General features: G+C 58.3%; 1 protein-coding gene across 2 annotated transcripts in view; it reads right to left on the bottom strand.

Annotated features, from left to right (window-relative positions):
- LOC119113668 (3-phosphoinositide-dependent protein kinase 1) overlaps window positions 1–22,266 on the bottom strand; it is a 32,199-nt gene extending 9,933 nt beyond the window's left edge. The window contains exon 1 of one of the 2 annotated variants that reach the window (XM_037237953.1): window positions 22,149–22,266. Coding sequence is in view for 1 of the 2 variants with exons in the window: in XM_037237952.1 (XP_037093847.1) it covers window positions 13,890–13,947 (58 nt within the window). In the remaining variant the exon portion in view is untranslated. Of the gene's footprint in view, window positions 1–13,889; window positions 14,198–22,148 lie in introns of those variants that run through there. The other variant, XM_037237952.1, reaches the window with a different exon arrangement.
- Between the last annotated feature and the right edge of the window lie 2,255 nt (window positions 22,267–24,521).

Here is a 24,521-nt window from a genome sequence, read left to right as displayed (position 1 = left end):
GGAACGTACGTGGTAGGAACGCACGCTCGGCGGAAGGAACGCACGCAGTACGCGCATGCGAGCTAAAATGCATGACGATCATAATGATGATGATCATGATGGCTGAGGCCTGGGACCTAAGGCAGTGAACCGCACGGTTACGCAGCGCCCACATCCCTTTTGACCCACGTGGGTAGGCGATTCACTGGCATGTTCTTGCTTAATCAAGCGCCGTGTACTGCATGTGACATGAAACTGAAGGGACGTGACGACCGCGCCAGACGGTGGAAAGTGACACGAGAGATCTGGGGCGGAGTCGGGATCGGTGTGTGGTGTGTGGTGTGTGGTGTGTGTGGGGGGAGGGGTCATGTTTCCTGGCGCTGCTACATCCCTTGACCGACGTCTGATGGGGGGGGGGGGGGGGGAGCACGATTACGCGGCAAGTATCATAAACCCACTTCATGATTACTTCATGCAACGACGAACATCCGTCATGTTACAAACGACAGGAAAATTCGCACAATTTCCCCGCATGAATGTCATACGAACACTGAACACGAGGTCAAAACAAGGTCAGCAAAGGACGACGAGTCGCATGTACCGAGACTCTATTCCTGTAACACGCGCGATTCGAAACCATCATCGCGATTTACGTCATAAGCGTTTCCCGCCCGCAGGGAGGCCTTGTGGCCGCGAGTTCCATGAAAACGTGCTGGCGTCCCGCCGCCGGGCTACAGCCGCGTGATGATAGCGATCGCCCAAGACGTGAAATCAGTCATAGTTCGAGCCGGTTTCCAGCGTCGGCACCGTTGGATTCGTGCCGTCACGCGTGAGTTTCACCTAGTCAATCGCAGATGAGCATGATCATGCCGTGCGCGGAATGGGTTATTCAGCCAAGAATAGCTGAGCGATCGTATACTTGATTTGGAAGCAAAACGAAAAACTGCAACTGCTCCTTCCTCCGGACAGATAAAAAAACACCACCTTAAGGGAGTGCTCCGCATTCATATGGGGTTTTTAACTGAAAAGCCATCTTGAGAATCATTCTGCGCAGTTCACAACCCTGCCCTTCTTAAGACCTAACCCCTTCTAAACGTCACTCAAATCCCACCATCCCATTCGCTTCGCAGCAATCAAGGTAAAAAGTGCAATTGTCGAGTCGTTCATTTCTAGTGTTCGTGAGCACGGATTTCGGATACAACGTCCGTCTATTGGCTCTCAATCACTGTAGTGCAAGGTACCGTGACGTAATGTTAAGCACTTTACTGATCCCTGAAATTGCGCCATCTAGAGAATTTTTCAGCCTAAAGGCCACACCAGTAGTTACAAGTGAACTTCTCCATCACATCTGCTGCTCGCCTCAACATCTTCAAGCGTTGACCATTCCCTCCAAAGCGAACCGGCCGGAAGACGATTCTCTGTCCCGAGCACGAGCCCCTGAGCGCCGCACCGCGTCGGCCCGTGCGGACCCTCCGCCAGCGCGGTGCGGCGAGCACGCTCCTCGCCGTCGGCACGACATAACACAACGTTCCTGGGGTGAACCCGCGGCGGGGTTCACACGCGGTCTGCCAAGCGGCCGGCCCTCCTCTGCCGTCGGGGTCCGCAAGCGACGGACTTAACAGGCGGGCGCCACCCGAGGTGACCACTTGGAATGGGACCGCATGCCTGCCGCTCGTCCGAAGACCCATACTGTGGAGTCTCGACGAAAACGCGACGATGATAGTGAGGTACCCCGCCTAAGTTATGGTTTCGGGAGAAGTGTTATAGGGAGACAGTCGAGCGCAGTTTACCGCAGTCCCAAGTCATAACTCACAAGTTGTTTCACACGAACAAGACAACAACCCATTTCCCGAGGGCTGGCGGCAAAACAGTAAAATTTTAGCCGTTCTCATTCATGTATGCGTCACTCTCGCCCAGCTAATTACAACCCCCGCAAGCAGCCAGTTTTCTGCGCGTGGCGCAAGCATGACACACGCGGATATATCAGAGCGCTCTGGGCGCCATGGACATGGGCCTGAACCACGTGACACCAGAGGCCAGTTTCGTGAGTGGAACTACAACGTACGCCTCCCCTTCCCCTTCTTAATTGGGGCAGCTTGGGCGTAAGGCCCCAAGCCGCACAGTTTCACAGATACTTCCTATTAAATAATGACTTACGCATAATAATCCATAGCAAACTGACTGCCGCTTTCATAGAAGCAAATCACGCATCGGGCCCCTGGTTCTTCGGCCTTGTGAGTTCTCAGGATGAAAATAAGCAATCTTCAAAAAACAATGCAGCATGCAAAACCGGAGGCGCTGGTTAGACGACCGCATAAAGCAAGCGTTCGGATAATGCACCTAACGTTTCCTAATGATTGCTAGGTATGGTCGTTTAACCAGCACTTCCTTGAATACCAAAGGTCGCCTATTTCGACCGGTTCTGGGCCGCCCAGCTTACAAGCTTACATCGTAAGATCTTAAACAGGCGCGGGTCATAGTTACGACTCATGAAGGTCAACGCAGGTCCAGAGGCCCGAAGTGAAAGCAGCCTAGTCTACGCTCAGCACGAAGGCCTGCGCCTCTTCCCGGAAGTATACACGACGAAGACGCAGTTTGAACCTGCATTTGTACTGTTCACAGCCTGCCAGATACTTTAGGCCTACTAGCCCTCGAGCGGACGCTGCAATTACCAGTCTGCACCCGAAAACCCGTCCTGACCTTGGCAAATGAGCACAGCCACCAGTCTACGGGAACCTGACAGCCCACTCCCCTGACCGAGCCCGTCTGACCGAGCCCGTCTGACCGAGCCCGCCTGACCGAGCCCGTCTGACCGAGCCCGTCTGACCGAGCCCGTCTGACCGAGCCCGTCTGACCGAGCTCGTCTGACCGAGCCCGCCTGACCGAGCCCGCCTGACCGAGCCCGTCTGACCGAGCCCGTCTGACCGAGCCCGTCTGACCGAGCCCGTCTGACTGCAGTGGAGTCGACTGGGATCGATTACAGACGAAACGGAATTGCAGAGGAAGCGCTGCACGCCACCATCGTACGTTTTATGGATCACACAACTGCACGTCCGTGATGCCAAGGTCAGGTCAGGTCAGGTCAGGTCAGGTCAGGTCAGATCATGTCACCTACAGGTCAGGCAATTCTTGGCGTTGCTGGTTTTGACCACCGCTACAGCCACAGCGCGCTAGTGGTAGCTGATCCTGATCCCAAAGCCCGACAGCCGCGGAAAAGCAAAATAAAATACATTACAAAATACATTTACCAAAATACATTGGCGTCAAAATACATTTACCCGTGCAGACCGCGTTCAACGTCCGGCATGAGGCAGCGATGCTGCTAAACCACTCGTCGATAGCGCCGCTGGTGCCGCTAAACCACCAGTCGCCGGCCAGCTTGTGCCCATAAACCACCCATTAACCAACCGGTAGCCGTAGACAGAGTTGTGAGTCGGGTCTGCCGCGGGTGCGAGACTAGCCGCGCGCCACCCAGCCCTGCCGATCAGCGACGGACCAGTGGCGGCCGCGATCGGCGGCATCGGGCCGGCGCCGCCCGGGGACCTGCGCGCTGCGTGCGTGCGTGCGGCACGTGTGCGGCACGTGTGTATATATGTGTGTGTTTACTACCGTGTCCTCATTAGTGCGACGACGGCTGCGACAGCCAGGAGGTACTCGTCCAAAACTCCGTCTGTAACCTTCACCACCCGCCAGAACGTCTGCTGCCGGAACCGCTCCACAACCTTTCGTAGCACACTCACAACATGCAACTCCATAACCTTTGCCATTTTGGCGCCAGCGCTGCGACGCCGGGCCGTGCCAGCCATGCGGTTATCGCGCGCGGCCAAACACATACCGCTGACGTAGGAGCGACCGGGGCCCGACCCCGCGGCGCACCCGCCACGCTGGTCGGGTCCAAAGGCCTACGCGAGTAAGGGCGCCTGCGGCGGCGTCGCAGTGCGACGTGTCAGCAAAACGCAGTCGGGAATCCCCGCTGTCGAGATACGCTCCTGCCAGCTGGCGTTGTGAGGCGCGCCGTATGTGGCGGCCGGCAGGGCGTCGGACAGACGGCCGGGCCGGCCTCCTGGTGCCTGGACGGCCGTGGCCCGGACCTCCGCCTCCGGGTGTGGAGCAGCTGACCCCCGGACCTCCGCCTCCGGGTGTGGAGCAGCTGACCCCCGGACCCCCGCCTCCGGGTGTGGAGCAGCTGACCCCCGGACCTCCGCCTCCGGGTGTGGAGCAGCTGACCCCCGGACCTCCGCCTCCGGGTGTGGAGCAGCTGACCCCCGGACCTCCGCCTCCGGGTGTGGAGCAGCTGACCCCCGGACCCCCGCCTCTGGGTGTGGGGCAGCCGACCCCCGGACCTCCGCCTCTGGGTGTGGTGCAGCTGACCCCCGGACCTCCGCCTCCGGGTGTAGAGCAGCTGACCCCCGGACCTCCGCCTCCGGGTGTGGAGCAGCTGACCCCCGGACCTCCGCCTCTGGGTGTGGGGCAGCCGACCCCGGACCCCCGCCTCTGGGTGTGGGGCAGCTGACTCCCGGACCTCCGCCTCCGGGTGTGGGGCAGCTGACCCCCGGACCTCCGCCTCCAGGTGTGTGGACGGCAGTCCCCCGGACCTCCGCCTCTGGGTGTGGAGCAGCTGACCCCCGGACCTCCGCCTCTGGGTGTGGAGCAGCTGACCCCCGGACCTCCGCCTCTGGGTGTGGGGCAGCTGACTCCCGGACCTCCGCCTCCGGGTGTGGGGCAGTTGACGGTGCCCGGCTGCCTCTCCTCATCGCTGGTTCTCTGCCAGCGCGTGCATGGTGCGCGCCAGTTCGCCTGGCGTCACAAGCGATGACAAGCCACGCTTCTGAGACCATTGCCACTCCGTTCACCACTCCAGCGGCGTAAACCACGCCGTGTCCGGGAAACAAAACCGTGCCAACAACCGGCTATGTCGGATTTCCGACCGGGCCGAACATCCGGACCAGGGAGGACGCACTGGGCACGGGCTGTCACGACATTCCATCACCTTCCCCACCCGTGGCACCCGACGACGCTCAGCGAGGGACACGCGACAAGGCGGACTACTCGTCACCACCGCAGATAATGGGCGTCACCTCCCCATGCGTCGTTGGGGCTTCACGACGCACTGAGCTGATGACGGCTGTATGACGTCTTCCTCGGAGCCCGGCAGGAGGGGCGGCGGGCACCTCAGGAAATTAAACCCCGCACCTGTGCTTACCCATCTTACTGTCGGTACCCATGCACGTGTCCCAACCACAATTCTCTTCGCGGAACAGCTGGGACTCGAACCGAGATCCTCTGATACAGAGTCCAGCGCTAGCCGTCCAGGAAGGCGTCGCCACCCGTTGCGGACGTGGATACCGATGGCAGGCGCCTCCAAGAAGAGTTCAGCACAGCGGGCAGTTAATGCGACCCTGAGAGAGACGCGCCGCCGCCGCCGTCCAACCGGGCGATCAATGACGCCTATGGCAGCGGCATCGATCTCTAGCGGAACGCCTCCTGCCGGCGCCCGGAGCGGGACTCCCCGCCTCCTGCCGTCGTCTGGAGCGGGACCCCTCGCCTCCTGCCGTCGTCTGGAGCGGGACCCCTCGCCTCCTGCCGTCGTCTGGAGCGGGACCCCTCGCCTCCTGCCGACGCCAGGAGCGGGACCCCTCGCCTCCTGCCGACGCCCGGAGCGGGACACCCCGCCTCCTGCCGGCGCCAGGAGCGGGACACCCCGCCTCCTGCCGACGCCAGGAGCGGGACACCCTGCCTCCTGCCGGCGCCAGGAGCGGGACACCCCGCCTCCTGCCGACGCCAGGAGCGGGACACCCCGCCTCCTGCCGACGCCAGGAGCGGGACACCCCGCCTCCTGCCGACGCCAGGAGCGGGACACCTCGCCTCCTGCCGTCGTCTGGAGCGGGATCCCTCGCCTCCTGCCGACGCCAGGAGCGAGACACCTCGCCTCCTGCCGACGCCAGGAGCGGGACACCCCGCCTCCTGCCGACGCCAGGAGCGGGACACCCCGCCTCCTGCCGTCGTCTGGAGCGGGACACCCCGCCTCCTGCCGACGCCAGGAGCGGGACACCTCGCCTCCTGCCGGCGCTAGGAGCGGGACATCCCGCCTCCCGCCGGCGCCCCGAGCGGGACATCCCGTCTCCTGCCGGCGCCCGGAGCGGGACACCCCGCCTCCTGCCAGCATCTGGAGCGGGACATCCCGCCTCCCGCCGGCGCCCCGAGCGGGACATCCCGTCTCCCGCCGGCGCCCGGAGCGGGACACCCCGCCTCCTGCCGACGCCAGGAGCGGGACACCCCGCCTCCTGCCGGCATCTGGAGCGGGACCCCTCGCCTCCTGCCGTCGTCTGGAGCGGGACCCCTCGCCTCCTGCCGGCGCCCGGAGCGGGACACCCCGCCTCCTGCCGACGCCAGGAGCGGGACACCCCGCCTCCTGCCGGCATCTGGAGCGGGACCCCTCGCCTCCTGCCGTCGTCTGGAGCGGGACCCCTCGCCTCCTGCCGGCGCCCGGAGCGGGACACCCCGCCTCCTGCCGACGCCAGGAGCGGGACACCCCGCCTCCTGCCGCCGCTCGGAGCGGGACACCCCGCCTCCTGCCGGCATCTGGAGCGGGACCCCTCGCCTCCTGCCGTCGTCTGGAGCGGGACCCCTCGCCTCCTGCCGGCGCCCGGAGCGGGACACCCCGCCTCCTGCCGGCATCTGGAGCGGGACATCACGTCCACTTACCAGACGACACGTGCCGTCCTCAGTTGCTCATCGGACGGCAATGCGGCCAGGTGCTCCAGGTGTTCAGCCAGGTGTTCAGCTTCAGTCAAATTCGACAACGCGTCTCAACGGACCGACATCGATGGCCAACAGCTGTCGCGGCTGCGGCGCCAAATGACGTCACAGTTCCACATCCGGCCGCGACAAGTGCTCGATGTGCGGATCCCAGTGCGAACATCTGCGCAGTCGCAAGATATGGCGTGGGAGCGTAGTAGAAGCTACCGACGTGGCTAGAAGCCACTGCCGGCGTTCCGCAACGTCATCCTGTCGCCGCCGCTCGCAACGTGGGAGTCAACGACGGGCCAATCCCGCGAGTGCGTCGTAAAACAAAACGCTACCCACTATGCCAATGGCGTACTTGAACAATGCAACTGCGCAGTGGCCCGCAGCCCACCTGCCACCATTCGGCCGCGTGGAACACTAGATTATTGAAACCCAGTGCATACCGACGGCCAGGTCAGCGGCCGCGTTGAGGAGGTGCGGGTCACTCAACTGAGTGATGCGAGTGAGTCAAGTAAAGGGTAAGGAATGGTCAACCCAGGGGTGCGGATGAGTCAAACGAGGGGTGCGGGTGAGTCAAACGAGGGGTGCGGATCAGTCAACCGAGGGTTGTGGGTGAGTCAATCGATGGGTGTGATCGAGTCAATCAAAGTGCGGATGAGTCAATAAAGGGATATGGGTCATGCAACCGAGGTGCGGGTGAGTCAACCGCGGGATGTGGGTGAGTCAACCGAGGGTGCGGGTGAGTCAGCAGAAGGATGCGGGCTAGTCAAATGAGCCGTGTGGGTCAGTCAAGGTCAAACACATGAGCAGCGCGCGTTAGTTGAGACGCCAGCAACTGCGGCCTCGGGTGAGTCACGCCGCGGAGGACAGGAGGACAGGCGGAGGACAGGAGGACAGGAGAACCACGAGCAGGACGTTTGGCCAATCCACACCTGCAGCACCCGCCGTCCGCGAACACCACGGAGTCGGCCACAGTCCGCGCCGGCCACAGTCCAGCCACAGTCCAGCCAGAGTCGGCCACAGTCCAGCCACAGTCCGCGCCGGCCACAGTCCAGCCACAGTCCAGCCAGAGATGGCCACAGTCCGAGCCGGCGCAGCGATTGGTCGGCGTGCCGCAGGGGACGCTGCTATCACCTGCGCAGTTTAAACTCACGGCCGAAGCCAGACGACAAACGCGTTCACGCCGTCAGGGACGAGACGAGACGCGACAGCAAGCCCCAGTGCTTTGGAGCCAGTGCAACCGGGGAGAAAGCCGCGTCGGGTCATCGGCAGCGCGTTCCTGAGGACCGCGACCCGCCCTCCGTCTCCCCCGACCTCCCGCGCACATGGCCGACCAAGCGACCGCGTTTCCGGCGTAACCCGAGCGCGGCTCCCAGCGCCACGAGCGGCGCCGGTCGCCGATCCAGCGCCACAGGCGGCGCCGGCCGCCGGTCCAGCGCCACCTCCGGTTCGCCGGGTACGTCGCGCTTGCGTCAAGATAGGCTCAAGGGCGCCCGCCCGGCACCAGATAGCTATGCGAAACTCGCCAGCGTAATGTCATAGCCCGGTAGAGTAGGAAGGCAGCTTTTATCGCGGTCGCTACACGTGTGGTACAAGAAACGAGCGGCAGTCAGCCGTGCACCTCCCACTGCATTACCTATAGCACCGAGGACAAGCGGACAAACGGACAGAGGACCGAGAACAAGAGGACAAGAGAACAGGAGGACAATAGGACAAGAGGACAGAGGACCGAGGAAAATGGGACAAGAGGACGGAGGAGAGGAAAAGAGGACTGAGAACAAAAGGACAAAGGACAGGAAGACAAGAGGACAGGAAGACAAGAGGACAAGGGGACAAGAAGAAAGGACAAGAGGACAGCGATGACAACAGCGTGTCCGTCCACTCAGCTGATGAGAGAGACTGCGTTCCATAGAACAGCCCCTGTCGTCTTAAACGCATCGCACCGGCGCGGCGATCAGTCTTTCGCGCGTTTTCGGCGCGCCGTTCTCCGGGGCCGTTGTCCCGCGACATCCACCTGGATTACCCCCGGGCGCGGACGAAACGCGGCCGGCACGGGTCTCTGACCGGCGGCCTGGCCGCCAGCAAACAGGCCGCGCCGTCGCGTCTCGCGACAATTTGACCCCCAACGGCGGACAGGTCACCAGCCGCCGCACCTCCGCGCCGGCCACCGAAAGCGGCCCGAGCCGCGAGACACGTCCCACCGCCGGCGTGGGGCGTGTCTCGCGCACGCCCCACGCCGGCGGCCAGGTGCGCTGCGCGCCCCTCGGCACGCGGCCCGGTAGCGCGCCGCGGGACGGCGGCGGCGCGGCGCCGGCGCGGCGCCTGCTGCGCGGGAAGTGCGCCGATAGCGGCCCGGGCGGCGCGCGGCGCACCTCGCCGCCCGGCCGGCGGCGTGACGCACGCTGGGCCCGTATCAGCACGGCAGGCGTGCAGCGAACGGACGGCATGGAGCGGCGGGCGGACGGCCGGCGGTTGGGGGTGTGGGCGGCGGCGGGGGGCGGGGGGCTGAACGGGTCGCGATTTGGGCGGTGGCGGCCACGCCCCCGTCGGCCTTGGTGAGTCGGCCGCCAGATTTCCTGTCAGCGCACCGAGCTGCTGAGGTCGACGGCGTCCCCACCCTTGGTGGAGAGCAAGAGTCTGCGAAAGTTTCCTGCGTCGAGAATCGAACCCACACCAGTCGCTGCCGCTCACTCGCCCGGACCGCGCACCTCACCGCTGCCGTCGCCCCCACCCGCCGCCGGTGACTGCACCGACGTCCGTCAGCCGTGGCGACGTAACGGGCCGCGGCGGCTTCCGGCGGGTGCCGGCCGCGCGGACCGGGGGCAGGCGGCGGCGGCGGCGGCGGCGGAGGGAGGCGGGGGGGGGGGGGGGGGGCGGGGGCACCGCAGAGGCGCCGGCCGGGGCCGACCCGGCGCCAGGCGTCGGCCGCGGGGACGGACCGCAACAGAGAGCCAGCGCGAGGATTTAGGAATGAGCTGCGGCACCGCCGAGGTCTCGGCCGCTGAGATCTCGGCCGCCGAGGTCTCGGCCGCTGAGATCTGAGATCGATCACCACCCGAGCACAGTCACGCGGCCAGGGCCGATTTACTGCTCGACTGAGCGAGCTGCTGCCTGAGGAGAAGCGATCACTTCGATCCGCGGATGCCACGAGGAAGTTTGCAATCTGTTCCCTCGCGCGGCTCAAACACACCAGCCCGTCACCTCATCGCCCGTAGCCATGCCATCGCGCACAAGTCGCACAGGCTGTGAAAGTCCATCCTGTGGCGGCCATTCGGCGCGCCGTGCTACGTCAGCGCCTCCTCCGCCCACCGAACGGTCCGGCCTTCCGGCGATCTCACGTGTGAGCCGATCAGCACCGTACCGGGTACGGCAACCACTCCCACAACGCCACCGGCATGCCCTCACGCCGGCACAGCTGGTGGATATCAGCACTCCCCGGGACAAGCTACGGGACTTTCGGCGTTCGCGGCGTTCCCCACACGAACGGTTCCTCAGAAGTCAGAACCAACCCGGCCCGGCCCCACACGAGCCGGCCAGAACACACATACGCGCGCGCGCGCGAGATACCATCTCCAGGAAAGGTAGCTGCCGCCCATCATCCCAGGCCACACCAGCCGCGGGAAGCGCGCGGGATTTCCCGCCCGCCGCATCGCGCCGCTCGAGACAGCTCTTCCCCTCAGTACGAGGTGACAGCCCCGGCCGGCGGCCGCCACCCGAGCGGCGCACGGCGGCCGGGTGCGTCTTCACTACCCCCGGTGGGTGTCCCTGCTGGATGGGCCGCGGGCGGTAGAGGTCAACGTGGTCTTGATGAAGTTGCCAATAACTGTCGTTAATCATTACTACGGGACCGGGGCTAGGAACGTCAGAGGAGCTTTGATGAAGTGCTCAATAACCATCCCTGACCAACGCTGCCAGGCGACGGTAAAAGATGAGTTTTCGAAATTAGAGGTCCACAACGGATGGGAACCGACGTCAGCGACGGTAACAGCTGATGTTGCGACATCAGCGAACGCTAACAGCTGCTGTTGCACACATCAGTGAACGGTAACAGTTGCTATTGCCGACGTCATTAAGCGGTAACAGCCGCTGTTGCACACATCAGCGAAATGCAACAGCTGCTGTTGCGGACATCGGTGAACGGCAACAGCTGCTGTTGCCAACATCAGTGAACGGTAACAGCTGCTGTCGCACTCCAGCACAGGAACAGCGCGGTAGCGGGCGGCGGACGCAACCTGCCGAGCGGCACGTACAGGGGCAAAGCGTGCGGTAATGCCACGGGCACGGCCGGAGCGCCGGGGCGGGGCGATTTTTTGTGCTCGCACGCGGCTCGCCATCAGCGCTCGGACGCAATCGTCAGCGAGAAGAGAGGCCATTCATTGGTCGAAAAAACCCGGCGCCGCTGGCTCGGCCCAGCTGACGCAAAAGACGTGACAGTCGGGGCGGGGTGGCGGTGGTGGAAATACGCCTTTGTGAACATTAGTCGAGATTTACGTGATCATTAGCAGCATAAACAAACCGGACGAGGAACGGCGACGCAGTAGCAGCATGAAGCAGCATGCAGCAATGGGGGAGTGAAAAACGATGCAGCAGTACGACGATCCACTGAGAGGCAGCTGTAACGCCATCATGATCGGCTGACTCCGTAAAACATCCTCGCAAAGAACCGCAGTCAGCTCCACAAGCAACTCTGCCACCCGCGACCGCTCGCCCACTTCCTTATTGCGGGTTTCGCGGCGCTTCAGCGATGCCCTCCGCCGGCGACGACGACTTTTAGGGGGCGACCCTCGGCGGCGCGAGCGCAGACGACGCTCCGCCGCGCCGCCGCGCCGGACGACCCCGCGGCCGTCACCGGCGCGTCCAGTCTGGGTCGGCGCCGGTGTCGGCGCCTCCACCTGGCTGGCGGCGCGGCGCTCGCGCCGCGCCGCCGGCCCTGACCTTCAGTTGCGTCACGACCCGGCCCAGACGCGCGGCGTCACCGCCGGCGCCGGCCGAACGGAGAGGGAGGGAGTGGCGCTGATCGCGCTCGCAGGCCCGCCTCGGGGAAGGCTGCGACGCTGCGCTCATGGCGAGGCAGAGCGTACATCTGGGGATAGCGGCCCATGACGTAACCCGAATGACGGGAAATGGCTGGAGCCTCCGTGCTCTACCGACTTATAAATCGCAGTTTGCGGGTCAGCAGAGGGCAGTGCTGCGCTCTGCAGCGGCACCCCCATGGGAGAAAGGTCCAAAGCATTCGAAAATGTGCTTCAACTGCAAACGCGGCCGCAGCCGGAAACAGTAGTGATGCTCTCGCGACGGCCATACTTCGACTTAAACGGGGGAGTACCAGTGCTGTAATAATCGCGCGGGACTAGCTGTCACTGCTATCGTCACCACAAAGGTCACCCGGGCCGCGCCACCCACGAAACACGCGCGTCGTTTTGATAAATCTCACCTCTAAAGAAGACGTTTCAAGCTATCGCCATCGCTAACTCACAGCCGTCACCATCCGTACCGCGGTGACCGGCAGCCAATCACGGAGGCGTCGCGTCATGAATGAGCGGGTCCCGACCGCTCCCGCGCGGGCGAGGCCGACACGAGCGGCCCCTCCCGCGGGGCTCATCGCGGCTCCCATCACTCCAATTTCCCGGCACAGCGAGGAGTTCCCCAAGGCTCGGCTCTCCAGCGGTCACCCGGAGACCGGATCAGACCGAACGGGAGCGGGTGCAGACGTCGCCGCAGCAGCCCCTGGCCCGCCCATACGTGGAGCGCGCTCGGGGCCCCGCGAGCCGCCGGTGCGGGCTCATGGGTCAGCTCTGCGTGCCCCTGTACCCCTCCCCCGCACCCCACCTCCAAGGCTCAGGGAAACCGTGTTTACCAGACTGGTTTTCGGTGGTCAGTTAGTCACGCACTGACCTGACTGCTTTTCGGTACTCAGTTGGTTAGTTACTTGCGCACTTCACTGACTGGTTTTCGCTGGCCAGTTGCCTAGCTATTCAATTTTAAGGGCGCGTTAACTGCAATGGCTATTTGCGCCCATTTCTTCTTCGGTGACCTTCGGTGACCTCCAGTGGCCAACCGGAAACTGGACCACGCTGGTGCGGTAGGGCCGTGACCTGGCGTGCACGTCACCTTAAATCAAAGCGGCAACATTTGCCAGTAGAACCAGGCTTGCTCTGCCAAGCTGATGGCATCCTACTGCAAGCTCCGCAATGCCCGCGCGATATTCGATATTGCTGTTAGCGTTAGACACACTTCCAAAAACGCGCATACGTCAGACACCGCATGCGTCAGGCCGGGCGCATTCTGCGGGCGCCACACGTGTTCGGACTGTGCACACACTGCAGATTCTGCATCCGACACAGCGCCGTGACGTCACGGCCGGCCGGCAGCCGGCGCAGCATTCGCCGAATGTCTGGGAGGCCCGCGCGTCAGCCGCGCCGCCGCGGCATTCCGCGGCGCTTGCGGCTCATCCCAGACTTCCGGAGGGCCGTCTGCGGCCCGCGGGCGGCGGCCCGGCCGCGCCCGAGAGCCATCGATCCCGCCCGCCGCATCCGCCCGCTAACGCGCGCCCCCGCTGGGAGAGCGACGCGGCGCGGTGGGCACGCTCGGAGCGCAACGCTGACGCTCAGAGCGTAGCGCTGATGCTCAGAGTGCAACGCTGATGCTCAAAGCGCAGCGCTGATGCTCAGAACGCAACGCTGATGCTCACAGCGCAGCGCTGATGCTCACAGCGCAGCGCTCATGCTCAGAGCGCAGTGCTCAAGCACAGAGCATAACGTTCACGCTCTGAGCGCGGCAGTAACGCCCTGAGCACAGTGGTAATGCTCAGAGCTCCGTGGTAACGCTCAGAGCGTGGTGATGACGCCCTGAGACGATGTTTTGCCCTCTGAGCGCGGTGCTGATACTCAGCACACAGCGCTGGTGCTCGGAGCACAGCAGACTGCGCGAGCGCACCGCTGACGGAAATCCCCACACCACTGACGCAACCGCGCGTCGCCCGCCGTCGCGACACAAGACAGAGAGTGAGAACACATCGCCGATCGTGACAACACAGCGCGATACCGCGTGGGGCGGGCGTGCCGCCGGGGGGAAAGTGGAGCACACGCGCGTTCAGGGAAGCCCAATCAATGCCGGACCGGTCGAACGTGTCACCGGCCGGGCGGGGGCGCGGCCGGCCTCACCTGAGCGCGAAGACCGCTTCCGGGAGGAGCCCACCGACCACCGGCGAATGAACTCCATCGGCGCGAGCTCGGGGCCTCGCGCCGAGCTGGGGCCGTGCTCAGGGGCCTCGCTGTCACCAGGGCAGCGCCGGCCTGTATCAACACGGCGCAACCGCGCTACCCGGGCCTCTATCAACACATGCCAAGCGCGTCGGCGCCGGCTCCGTTCACCGCGGCAGGGCCCAGTCGCCGGCGCCCGCGTCACCACCTCGTCCGGCGCTGCTGCCGCGCCCGCACCGGCCCGTGCCGCACGCGGTCCACTGCCGCCGCCGAACGAGCGCCACAACCCCTCCCGTCACCAGCCGGCGCGCGACTGTCCGGCCGCCGCGCCGCCGCGCCGCCGACACCGCCGGCGGCGGGGGCGGGGGCGGGGGCGGCGGCGGCAGCGGCGGCGGGGGCGGACGCCAGGGGCGGCGCCGTCCGGGTCGCGGTCACGACCGCAGGGCGGACGTGACCGCCACGGCCGGCCGGTGACGTGAGGGCCTGCTGGACGTGGGCGAGACCGAGTGGCCGTGATGCCGTGGCGGGGTCCGGCGGCGCGGATGGCCCCAGGCCGTCTCGCGCCGCCGCCGGTGGGGACCCTTCTCGCAGCCCAGCTGCCATTCGCAGCTCAGCCACGCCTTCGGCAGCTCTGAACAGCGTGCGGTTATCACCATGCTCCTTCTCCCCGATGGATGGCGAGTCGCCCGCTCAGATACGCGGTTTCCATCCGAACCGACTGGGTGTGGGTGGAAAATGGGGCGGGAAATCACCCGAGAGTAGGCTGAACACGCCCACCTTTCTAAGTTCTGCACCAACGCTCAATCTCTATAGAACATCCTCTTTAAGATTTTCGCCACTCTGTAGTTCCTCGTAAATATGACGGACGTTTGACAAACACGGTGACAAGAAAATACAAGAAATCAGGAAAATCGGAATCGCTAATTTACGGAACATTCGCATGTTCCGCACAGTTACTTATCATACCGATGGGGGGCGCCGGTAGTGTAGTGGTTAACGCGTAGGCGTTAACCACTGCGCGTCTGGGAAACCAGAGGTACGGGGTTCGATTTCCCGCGGTGCCCGCCCTTCCTGCCAGGGTGAGACGCAGGCGACGCCATATAGCTTCAGCAGCTGAGTGCGTCGTAAAGCCCCAATGACACACACACACTTCAGCAGACAGGGTTGTCTAATGCCGGAGTGCCGGAGAGGCGCAAAACGCTGGAGCAGTGTAAAACGCCGGAGTAGTGCGATGCCGAAGTGTTGCAAAACGCGCAAAACGCAATAGAACGACGAACGTAACGTGCTGACACCCATATTTCAAAACGACTGCGTCCCACTTTTCACTGATGCAGTATTTGCCCACCATGAGCATCCATCCATTACGACATAGGTGTGACAATGCTGGAAGATTATCGTCGTCAACTATACGAAAACTAAAATGGATGACGTGTCTTCTTCGTCTGGAACATTTCGCCGAGGGCAACATTCACCGCCCCTGGCCTACAGCTGGGGTGGCACGGCTGACACTATTTGATATCATTTGAAACGAGGTCCAGTCACTAAGGGTACTTTTCCCTCCAATGTTAAGTCCTACGTTTCAATAGGCAGAACGACTCTAGCATGGCAAGTCATATCTGAATATTATTCTATAGCGTCGGATCTCAGCTGTCCCGCCGTAGCTATCGGATTTCATTCTTAACGGTTTCTGGGGCGAACGGTTTTACACCATCGCTGCTTCAACGCCACGGACACGGCACTGATCGCATACGCAAGTTCACAGCTCAAATTCTTCATTCAACCCCATCAGTACACCTTTTTGCCTCTTTAACGCTGTCCGACCATCCGTCGGTCACCTGCGGACCAGGCAAGTCACAGCGCTCAGGTCGGTGGGCAGCATCATAGAACCCGCCGGCTCGCGAGCGAAACTCTCCCGCCGTCCTCGCGGACATCGATTTTCCATCCCGTGACGTCACCGCGCGCGATGTCGTCACACACGCCGCCATTCGCCGCCCGCATCTGATCGGCCGCGTCACGCGGTTCCTGCGACGTCACAAGATCGCACGTCGCCGACGCCCGGCTGCGTCGCCGACGCAATAACAACGGAATCGATGGCTGTCAGCACGTGTCCTGCGACGTGTGTCGACCGCCACTGTGCACTACTTGTTTACAGCTGCACTACGTCGCGGCCGGTAAACAGTCATACTGGCAGCCTCCGCATCTGCTGCGGCTGCCGGTGTAGCGCGGGGACTGGCAAGGTGGGGACGCATATTAACGCAGCGCCGCCAGGTGTCGTTCCCCTGACGCTTTTGGTTTGTGGAAACTGAAAAATGCGCTGCACTGTTCCCCATGCGCTGATGGTTTGGGGAAAATGAGAAAATCATAAACACTAGTTATTTCGTTATCGCTTCGGTGGGAAATTTTCGGACCTGCCGGGCCTCTGACAGCAAAGGTATGAAGCTGGGCTAGTGCTGGTGCCAGACACCACCAGTCATAGAACTTCACGCTCCTCTCATAGCAAAGGTCTCTCCTGTTGGGAAAGTGGCAGCACTACAAAGTACCTTTTACAAAACTTATCACACGTATGGGACTAAATCTGATGCTCGGAAAGTGACATCTCCAAAAAGCATCGTTTACATGAATATGTTGCTTACTTCACCGGTTTGGAGCTTCATGTACCAAGCCTTTTTCGTCAGCTCAACTGGGTGGAAGAACGCATCCTGCTTATCCCGACGCATGCTGAATCAACTGCAACCATGGGATTGAAGCCACGCTTTGTCCTACATGACACTCTTTCTCTTTTTGTGAGAGAACGCAACCCATATCAATGGTCAGGCCGTGGATTCGAACCCGAGCCCTCCACGTGGAAGCCCAAGACGCTAACCACTCGGCCATCACATGCCGGACCCCCCTGGCATCGTGCATGCATATCTGGATACGTTAAATAACGCCACCTCGAATTACGCTGGTCTTTAAGACGCACTCAGAGTAAATGATCGTCAATCTGATAGACAGGCTGCCCAGGCAAGACTGCATTGCTGAAGCCGAGACTCCAGACCCCCGCTTCAGTGATGACGTTCGAGGTCCGCGCAGCTGCATTGATCCATATCCCTCGAATTGCCGAGGCTGTTCGACAGGAGAATGCAAACGAAGTGTCCAAACGCGGTCCGTGATGCCTTTATGACGTTGGTGAGGCAAGCATAAGGAGCCTTCCAGCTCTGCCTTTGCGGAGTGGCTATGAATGGCCCTCCACCGGGGGTGAGACGGGGGGGGGGGGGGGGGAACGGGAGGCTGCTTCGTGACGAGTGTGACTACGCCCGGGGGGCGGCAAACTGAGAACGCCGGCCAGCCACGAGGACGACGGCAGTGGTAAAGACAAGCAACAGAGCGGAAAACGAGTGTGCGTTGACTCTGGTATTGGTAGGCACCCTTCTTTTTCAAAAGGGAACAAGGCGGACATTGCCAAGTATCCCGTTATGTCGCACCAGCTACCGCTGAGGTCGTATTAGTACCCAGGGCCCATGGAGCAACCGGGGTTTGAACGGCATGCACACGCACACGCACACGCACACGCACACGCACACACACCACACACACACACACACACACACACACACACACACACACACACACACACACACACACACACACACACACACACACACATATATATATATATATATATATATATATATATATATATATATATATATATATATATCATATACACACGACATTAGTGCTACAACAGTGCCTTAGCGCCCCGCCGCCGTCAACCATGAAATCATGGCAGCGAAATCGCCGACTCTTCGGCGGTTTGCATAGATTCTCAGCTCTTTTTCATGTAATTTAAAGAAAAGAACGTTTCGCAGGACTTTGTGGCTACGTACTCGCGCATAATTTCTGACCCTCTAAGCGCTTTGAGCTCCTGTCGTACAAGCATATGAATACTCTGATAAGCCTATATATAAATGTAAACCTAAAACATAAATATTTTGCAATGTCTTGTGCTTAATTGCGAACTAGCCTCTACCTGCCGTCGCTTTACGCACTCTCCTGAGCAGCCTCTGGGAGGACGGCAGAACCCCTGATCATTCACTGTTCCCCCACTTTACTGCCCGGCATCATTGATCACGAGAACGTCAGCCAATCACTGCACACACTGCTGCGCCCCTCCTCGTCAACGATTCATGACATTGCCAATGGATTTTTCAGCCGCGCTGCTGACTGCCGTCAATGACCGCCCCCGATCCGAGTGCTGCTGCGGAGGCAGATCAATAATGCTTTTATCGGTCGCCGTTTTTTTAGCCTGTAAGGCAGAACATGCAGTCATTTCCATGTTTCTAAATATTTGCATCTATTTTGCGAAGTGCGTTGGGGGCGAGTGTCAACGTTTTCCACGGGTCTCAGCGAATGCTTAGACTCGTGATGGGATAAACGGGCAGCAGGACGCGATAACTGCGCCACAAATGCCTGACTTCCGCTCGATAAACGCGTCACAAATGCTTGACTCCCGCTAGCTAAACGCGTCACAAATTCTTAAATTCCGCTAAATAAACGCGTCACAGATGCTTGACTCCCGCTACATAAACGCGTCACAAGTGCTTGACTCCCGTTAGACTCCTCTCCGATTGCGACGGAGGAAGACCTACGCCAAAGGTAGATGCTTCGCCGCGGGTAGCGATTATAAAAACCCCACGCGGTGCGCGGGCAATTCTTATAGCCGTGGGTTGAAGTTCCCACCTCTTATACAGGTTTGGGAGTCAGCTGTTGGTCGATGCCTCCGCAATTCATAGAAAAGGTGGGACGCATTTTTACACGCCGCTGGCTGCTAGTGAGAATAGCAGTGGCACGTGTAGGAGCACCGCCGATGGATTTGCCACTCGCAGAACGCGAAACTCTCTTCTCAGCTGCCTTCCTGCGACTCCCCGAAGGGAGAGGTGGGAAGAGCGTTGGGCTGTTGGTGATAACAGCGCCACACCTCGCAAAAGTCGCGCAATTCGAGTTGACTGATTCTTCCGCTGGTGGATTAGGTTGCGGTCAAAAGAAGGGGGTTCCCCACAATGGCTATGAATAATTGATCCCTCGGCACTGACAGTAAATTCGTTCACCGAGGATACCGTTGTCAGAATCATCCCAGGAACTCCAGAAGGTGAGGTTCGCACAGTCGCCGGTCAGGGATTCCGACAGCTACGTATTTTACGTCGACGAAGAATTCCGGGACAATCCAGCGCAAGTGGAGACTTCGGGCTGCGTGATTACGCCACAATAAACCTTAGATTAGGTGGCTACTTTAACTGGGGGCAAATTCCGAGGTTCGCGTGTAGCATGGATGTACGGTTCGAGGGCGTCTGACTAGCACGAAAGCACAAGCTTTTGTACAGCAACCTCACTATAGACCTTCCTTTCACATGAACGAGAAACAAGCACGCATAAGACGGTACGAATGCGTGGATGCTAGTGGCGGAATCGAAGCGGTGGCGTTTGCTGCCGAACATATTGGCAAAAAACATATTTTTCATATATAATAAATCGCCCAAATACTACTGTCAGGGAGCTAATGTTTTCGCCACTGCTCGCAACAGTTCCCAACTGGCCAGTTTATGACAGGATATTACCTCAACAGTAATTATGTGCGAAACAGTACAGTAGGCTAACGAGCCAACAGTCACCAATAGCTGCGACATGCATAGTTAGCCCAAACGAAAGGCATCGTTGCTTACAGTCACTATCTGCAGATCGCTAGGACGGGCAAAGGAGCCAAATGCCACTCACTAATAATAGCAAACTTCAGGTGGAAATTCGTGACTTCAAAATCATACTGGACATTCCCCTAAATCTAATCATTCAGTCCGTCAGTCAGTCAGGCAGACATGGTGCTGTTGCTTATTGCCTATGTGCAAGCTGGGCGTTGGAGATCTCAGGACCTTGTTCATGGCGTGAGGGATCGGTCCGATGTCCATGGCTAAACAGCGGAGGGATGAGGGTTCTACGCTGCTGGCTACCCGGAAGGTCAAAAAACGCCATTACGGCAAAAGGCGAGAGGGAAAAACCGGGACCATTCACACGTGAAAGAAACCGGCAGGGGAGATGTCGCTCAACCCAGAAGAAGTACAGACAAGAGACAGTACGAGTAACATACAGGCACACATACGTCTGTGTGTGCCCACGCCCAACACGAAACCCACCAGATCCAAGACCCAACACAAAACCCACCAGATACGCCAAAATGTTCAACAGTAACACAAAAGTCATCGCACGCTCTACACAGTGACGAACGCTCATCGCTCTAGAAGCGATACACATCCGCGAATGAAACTCTGTCGTTAACAAGCAAACAAATTCGCGTGGATCCCTTCATCTGCATGGAGGGCTACCATCAGGGCGGAAAGCACAAAAACCTTGAGTGTTTTGCGTGTCGCGGATGAACGTTGTTGGCAGTCATTGATGATTATGCGATGCGTACGTGCTTATACCTACATTGTGATATGTACGTAGCATGTCTGCACTATACCAGCATTACAAAAACTGATGTACGTAAACATGAGATCCATGCCACAAGACAAGAGGACTTGTCATTTGTCGGCAGCACTTGCGAGACCACAGTCACGAGAGAATCCGATACTTACAAAGATGCGATTGCATTGACTCTGTCTAAAACCGTCACTCCTAGAAAATGTGCAGCGGAAGATGAAATACTGAGAAAATATCTTGTAGCAGGCCATGCAAGATGAAAATCTATATTTCTGTTGTATCATGAGCCTTGGTGCCATCTAAAACGAACATAGAGAAGAAGCGAAAACTGTCACCAAACATCCAAAAAGATCATCAGTGTTGAGTCCCCTGTGATTTTTAACAAACGCATATATATACATATATATATATATATATATATATATATATATAATATATATATATATATATATATATATATAAGGAACACATCTTGGCACACACGGTTGCTCAAACCCGATACGAACTGTACCTGCATCAACGACTCCACTCGTTCAACTGTCCAACCGTCAATTAAGTGTGCAACCTTCTCTCATGACGGCCATGTCTTGGCCATTCGAAACAGCCTTCGCCAATGACTTAGCAAACAAAAAAACACCCACGGAAAGCCTCAAACAGGGGCTTCGGCACATACCGCTCTTTTGGGGAGGAGCAAACGAAAAAACCCAGGTTTTGCCCAGCCCGACTTCATGCAATGACTGGACAAAACCGAATGACTCATCCTTGCTTCGGGCAATGATTCCCGATAAGTATGGCGTGCATTGCTCACAGAGATTCCTAACGGCAAATAAGCAGTGCAGTTGACGCACCCTTAAAACTCGGCGACTCAAGAGATTCCTAACGGTCATGACTCCAGCCACATATGCGCCACCTCGGCTTCCAAACACCGACAACGGGTACACAGCAAACACGAGCGTGACTTTGCAGTGCGTGACTGCATTTCCGCCAGTACGCCGTCACCACAACAGGCTTGCCCACGTTGTATGCAGTGGAAGCGGGCACCAGCCCCCCGCCATGCAACCGTGCCGTCTATGGGACGGCGCCTAGCGCGGGTCACGAATCGAGCCCGTCCGGTTTTGACACCCCGCCGGCCGGCCCACGAACCTACAGCGTTGTCTCCGTAGAAGGTGCCTGGTGACGAGCGCAAGTGCCGCGTCGGTCGGCCCACAAACCTACAGCGTTGTCTCCGTGGAAGGTGCCTGGTGACGAGCGCACGTGCCGCACCGGTGAAACATTTTTAAACCTTTTTATGCTCACTTTGATATCCTTTTCATACATTCATACACCTTGCCGGTCGGCCCACAAACCTACAGCGTTGTCTCCGTGGAAGGTGCCTGGTGACGGTCGCACGTGCCACACCGGCGAAACTTTTTTAAAAATCGTTTGATGCTCACTTTGATATCCTTTTCATACATTCATATACCTCGCCGGTCGGCCCACAGACCCACAGCGTTGGCTCCGTAGAAGGCGCCTGGTGGCGAGCGCACGTGCCACAACGGTGAAACTTTTTTAAAAACCTTTTTATGCTCACTTTGATCTCCTTTTCACACCATTCACGGTCTAGAGGAGCGTCGACAACGCTGGCCATTTTGCGCCATCTTCGGCGAAACGGTGGGCCCGTGCCTATTTGGCTGATTCAACAGCTTGGCGACAGCCCGGTCAGAGCAGCCAGTAGGCGGCGGGACGGGTGGGCGGCGCGACCCGCAGCGGTCTCGTGCGCTCACTCACCTGTGCCTCGAGGCTGAAGGGGGTCACGCTTCGCTTGCCTCGGCGGACCAGAAGTCGTCTCAGCTATCAGCGTCCTCTGAAAAAGGCCAAGCGCAGATGCTGAGGCATGACGTGAGCTGCAGATGCTGAGGCATGACATGAGCTGCATATGCTGAGGCACGACATGAGCTGCAGATGCTGAGGCATGGCATGAGCTGCAGATGCTGAGGCATGACATGAGCTACATATGCTGTCGGAAGCTGTTCACTGGGTCACTCACACTGAAAGGATGGCTGGTGGCACACTCACAGTAGGGTTAGGTTTTGAGTTATCAAGTGCTGTCTATAGCTTTGGTCACCTCTTTCTTACATAATAACTGTAATATGATTGCGCCCATTTCATTTAGCATTGATTTGCTCTCATCTGACTGGGTCTTTAATATAAAGACCACAACAGGCTTTCAAAAATCACTTTCTCACAGTAAAAACAAAACTGGGATTTCAAAAATAGGATTTTCTAATAAAATTACTGCTTAATAGAAGTATGACATCTCCAAACAGCTTCATGTAGGCCTGAACTTTGCTTTTGCCTCTTATCAAGCAAGATAAAAAATGAAAATGCTTGTGTTGTGCTAAGGCTTGAACTGCTGCATGTAATTGGTCACATGCCCACAAATCCTGCATAATCAATTTAGAATCAAAACTTAGCCCGAACTGTCACATTTTTTGCACATTCATGCTGTTCCTTAACATGTGATGGCATTTCCTGACACAAAAACAATCTGTTGCAGATTGCAATATGCAAATAACTGCTGTGCAGTGCAGATTTCAGGAGACTTACTTGGATTAGACTTTAATTGTGTGGCCGAAAAATTGAGCAGTTAAACAAATAAATGCCTAATGAGTGTATTCCAGATGGGTGAAGGCCAACAGTGACATCAGGTCCACACTGGGATCAAGTCTTTTTTATTTCCTTTAACCATCAACAAAATGTTGCAGACTGTTGCTCCAACAGGGGGCTGTCACATATTAACAGGGAGCTAATTCAGTTCCATGTTACAGGGGTCTGGGCCCAGTGACGAATGACAGCCCACTTTGCACCATGACAAGTATGGGTTCATGACACTAGGAATTTGAACCCCAACTTTGATTTCACACAACTGGTACAAAATGGCAACTGAATGAATGCAGACAGACTCAGGAGTACTCAGCAGCAGTTTGCAGGTTTCTCATGGACTGACTATGGCCAGGCCACACTTTGAGCATGCAACTTAAAATCAGAACTTTACATATGTCTTAAAACATTGGAAACTTTTTTCTTTAAAAAATGTGCCAGGATCATGCACATTTCTGCAACTCATCATCAGAGCTTCAAATACCCTTCAGGCTTTAACAGAAGAAACTTACATCTCAAAGTCTGGCAAGACAGCACTGCTTCTTTGTTTCAAACCAATAAAAGGAGATAAAGTTTGCCTACAGAAAGCTGAGCGTGATGCTGTCATGGAACACCAGATCTTGTCAAGGCTGCATGGGGCAATAATCAGAGATTCTGAATGGAAACTTTCTGAGCAGGCTTACAGTTCAGCAACAGAATGAGGCAGCCAAAAGTGATGTCAGCCATGTCAATACTCCTTCTGTTGTATGTCTATGTAGTGCTAGAATGGACTTCTAGTCAAACCAGCAATTAAGTCCAATACTAGCAGGTTAAAGCCTGCCCCACAAGGAATTTAACAAATAATATAGAACTTCAGGCTCAAAGAAAATGATGTGACAGAAACTAACAATGTTACATGACCTGACATGGCAGGAGAGGCAGAATCGGATTTGTTTCAGACATTCTTAAACTTCCACTTTAAGCCAACTAATGGAACCTGAAACAAACTACACAGCCTGGGACTAAAAGCACAAGGAGCATGATTATTTTTTAAACTGCAGCACCCAGACAGAACAGCACAAGCCAATGCTGGTGTCTTTCTGGCACCACCACTGTATACTGCCATCTCACGACTCATGCCAAGGCCAAAACATTCTGTCTTTTTGGAAATGTTCAGGATCAATTTGGCAGGCTGTAAGAATAAGCTACATTGTGTCTTTTGTATGCTTTACTCATCTTGCTCAAGACATATTCTGATTAAACTTGAATTTTCAATAGAATAAAAGTTTGTTGACTCTCCAGCACAGGAATAATTTTAGCTCACTTTTGATCTTAAAATTACCTCAAATAAGTAAAATGGAATGGAAGGAGACAAATACCATTAAAGAAGGATGGATTCTAGTGACCTGAATGATCCCCATTAGTTGCCGCCCCTGGACCTGATCCACAGGTGGTTCTTTGGGTACCCACTCAAACTATGACCATCAAGGCCTGCATTGTCTTTAAGCCAGGCCCCATTGA

This window comes from Pollicipes pollicipes, unplaced genomic scaffold (assembly GCF_011947565.3).
Source record: "Pollicipes pollicipes isolate AB1234 unplaced genomic scaffold, Ppol_2.1 Scaffold_7262;HRSCAF=8765_pilon_pilon_pilon, whole genome shotgun sequence".
Classification (NCBI taxonomy): Eukaryota; Metazoa; Arthropoda; class Thecostraca; order Pollicipedomorpha; family Pollicipedidae; genus Pollicipes; species Pollicipes pollicipes.
The sequence above is the reverse complement of the archived record's forward strand: the minus strand, read 5'-3'. Positions and strand labels throughout refer to the sequence as shown.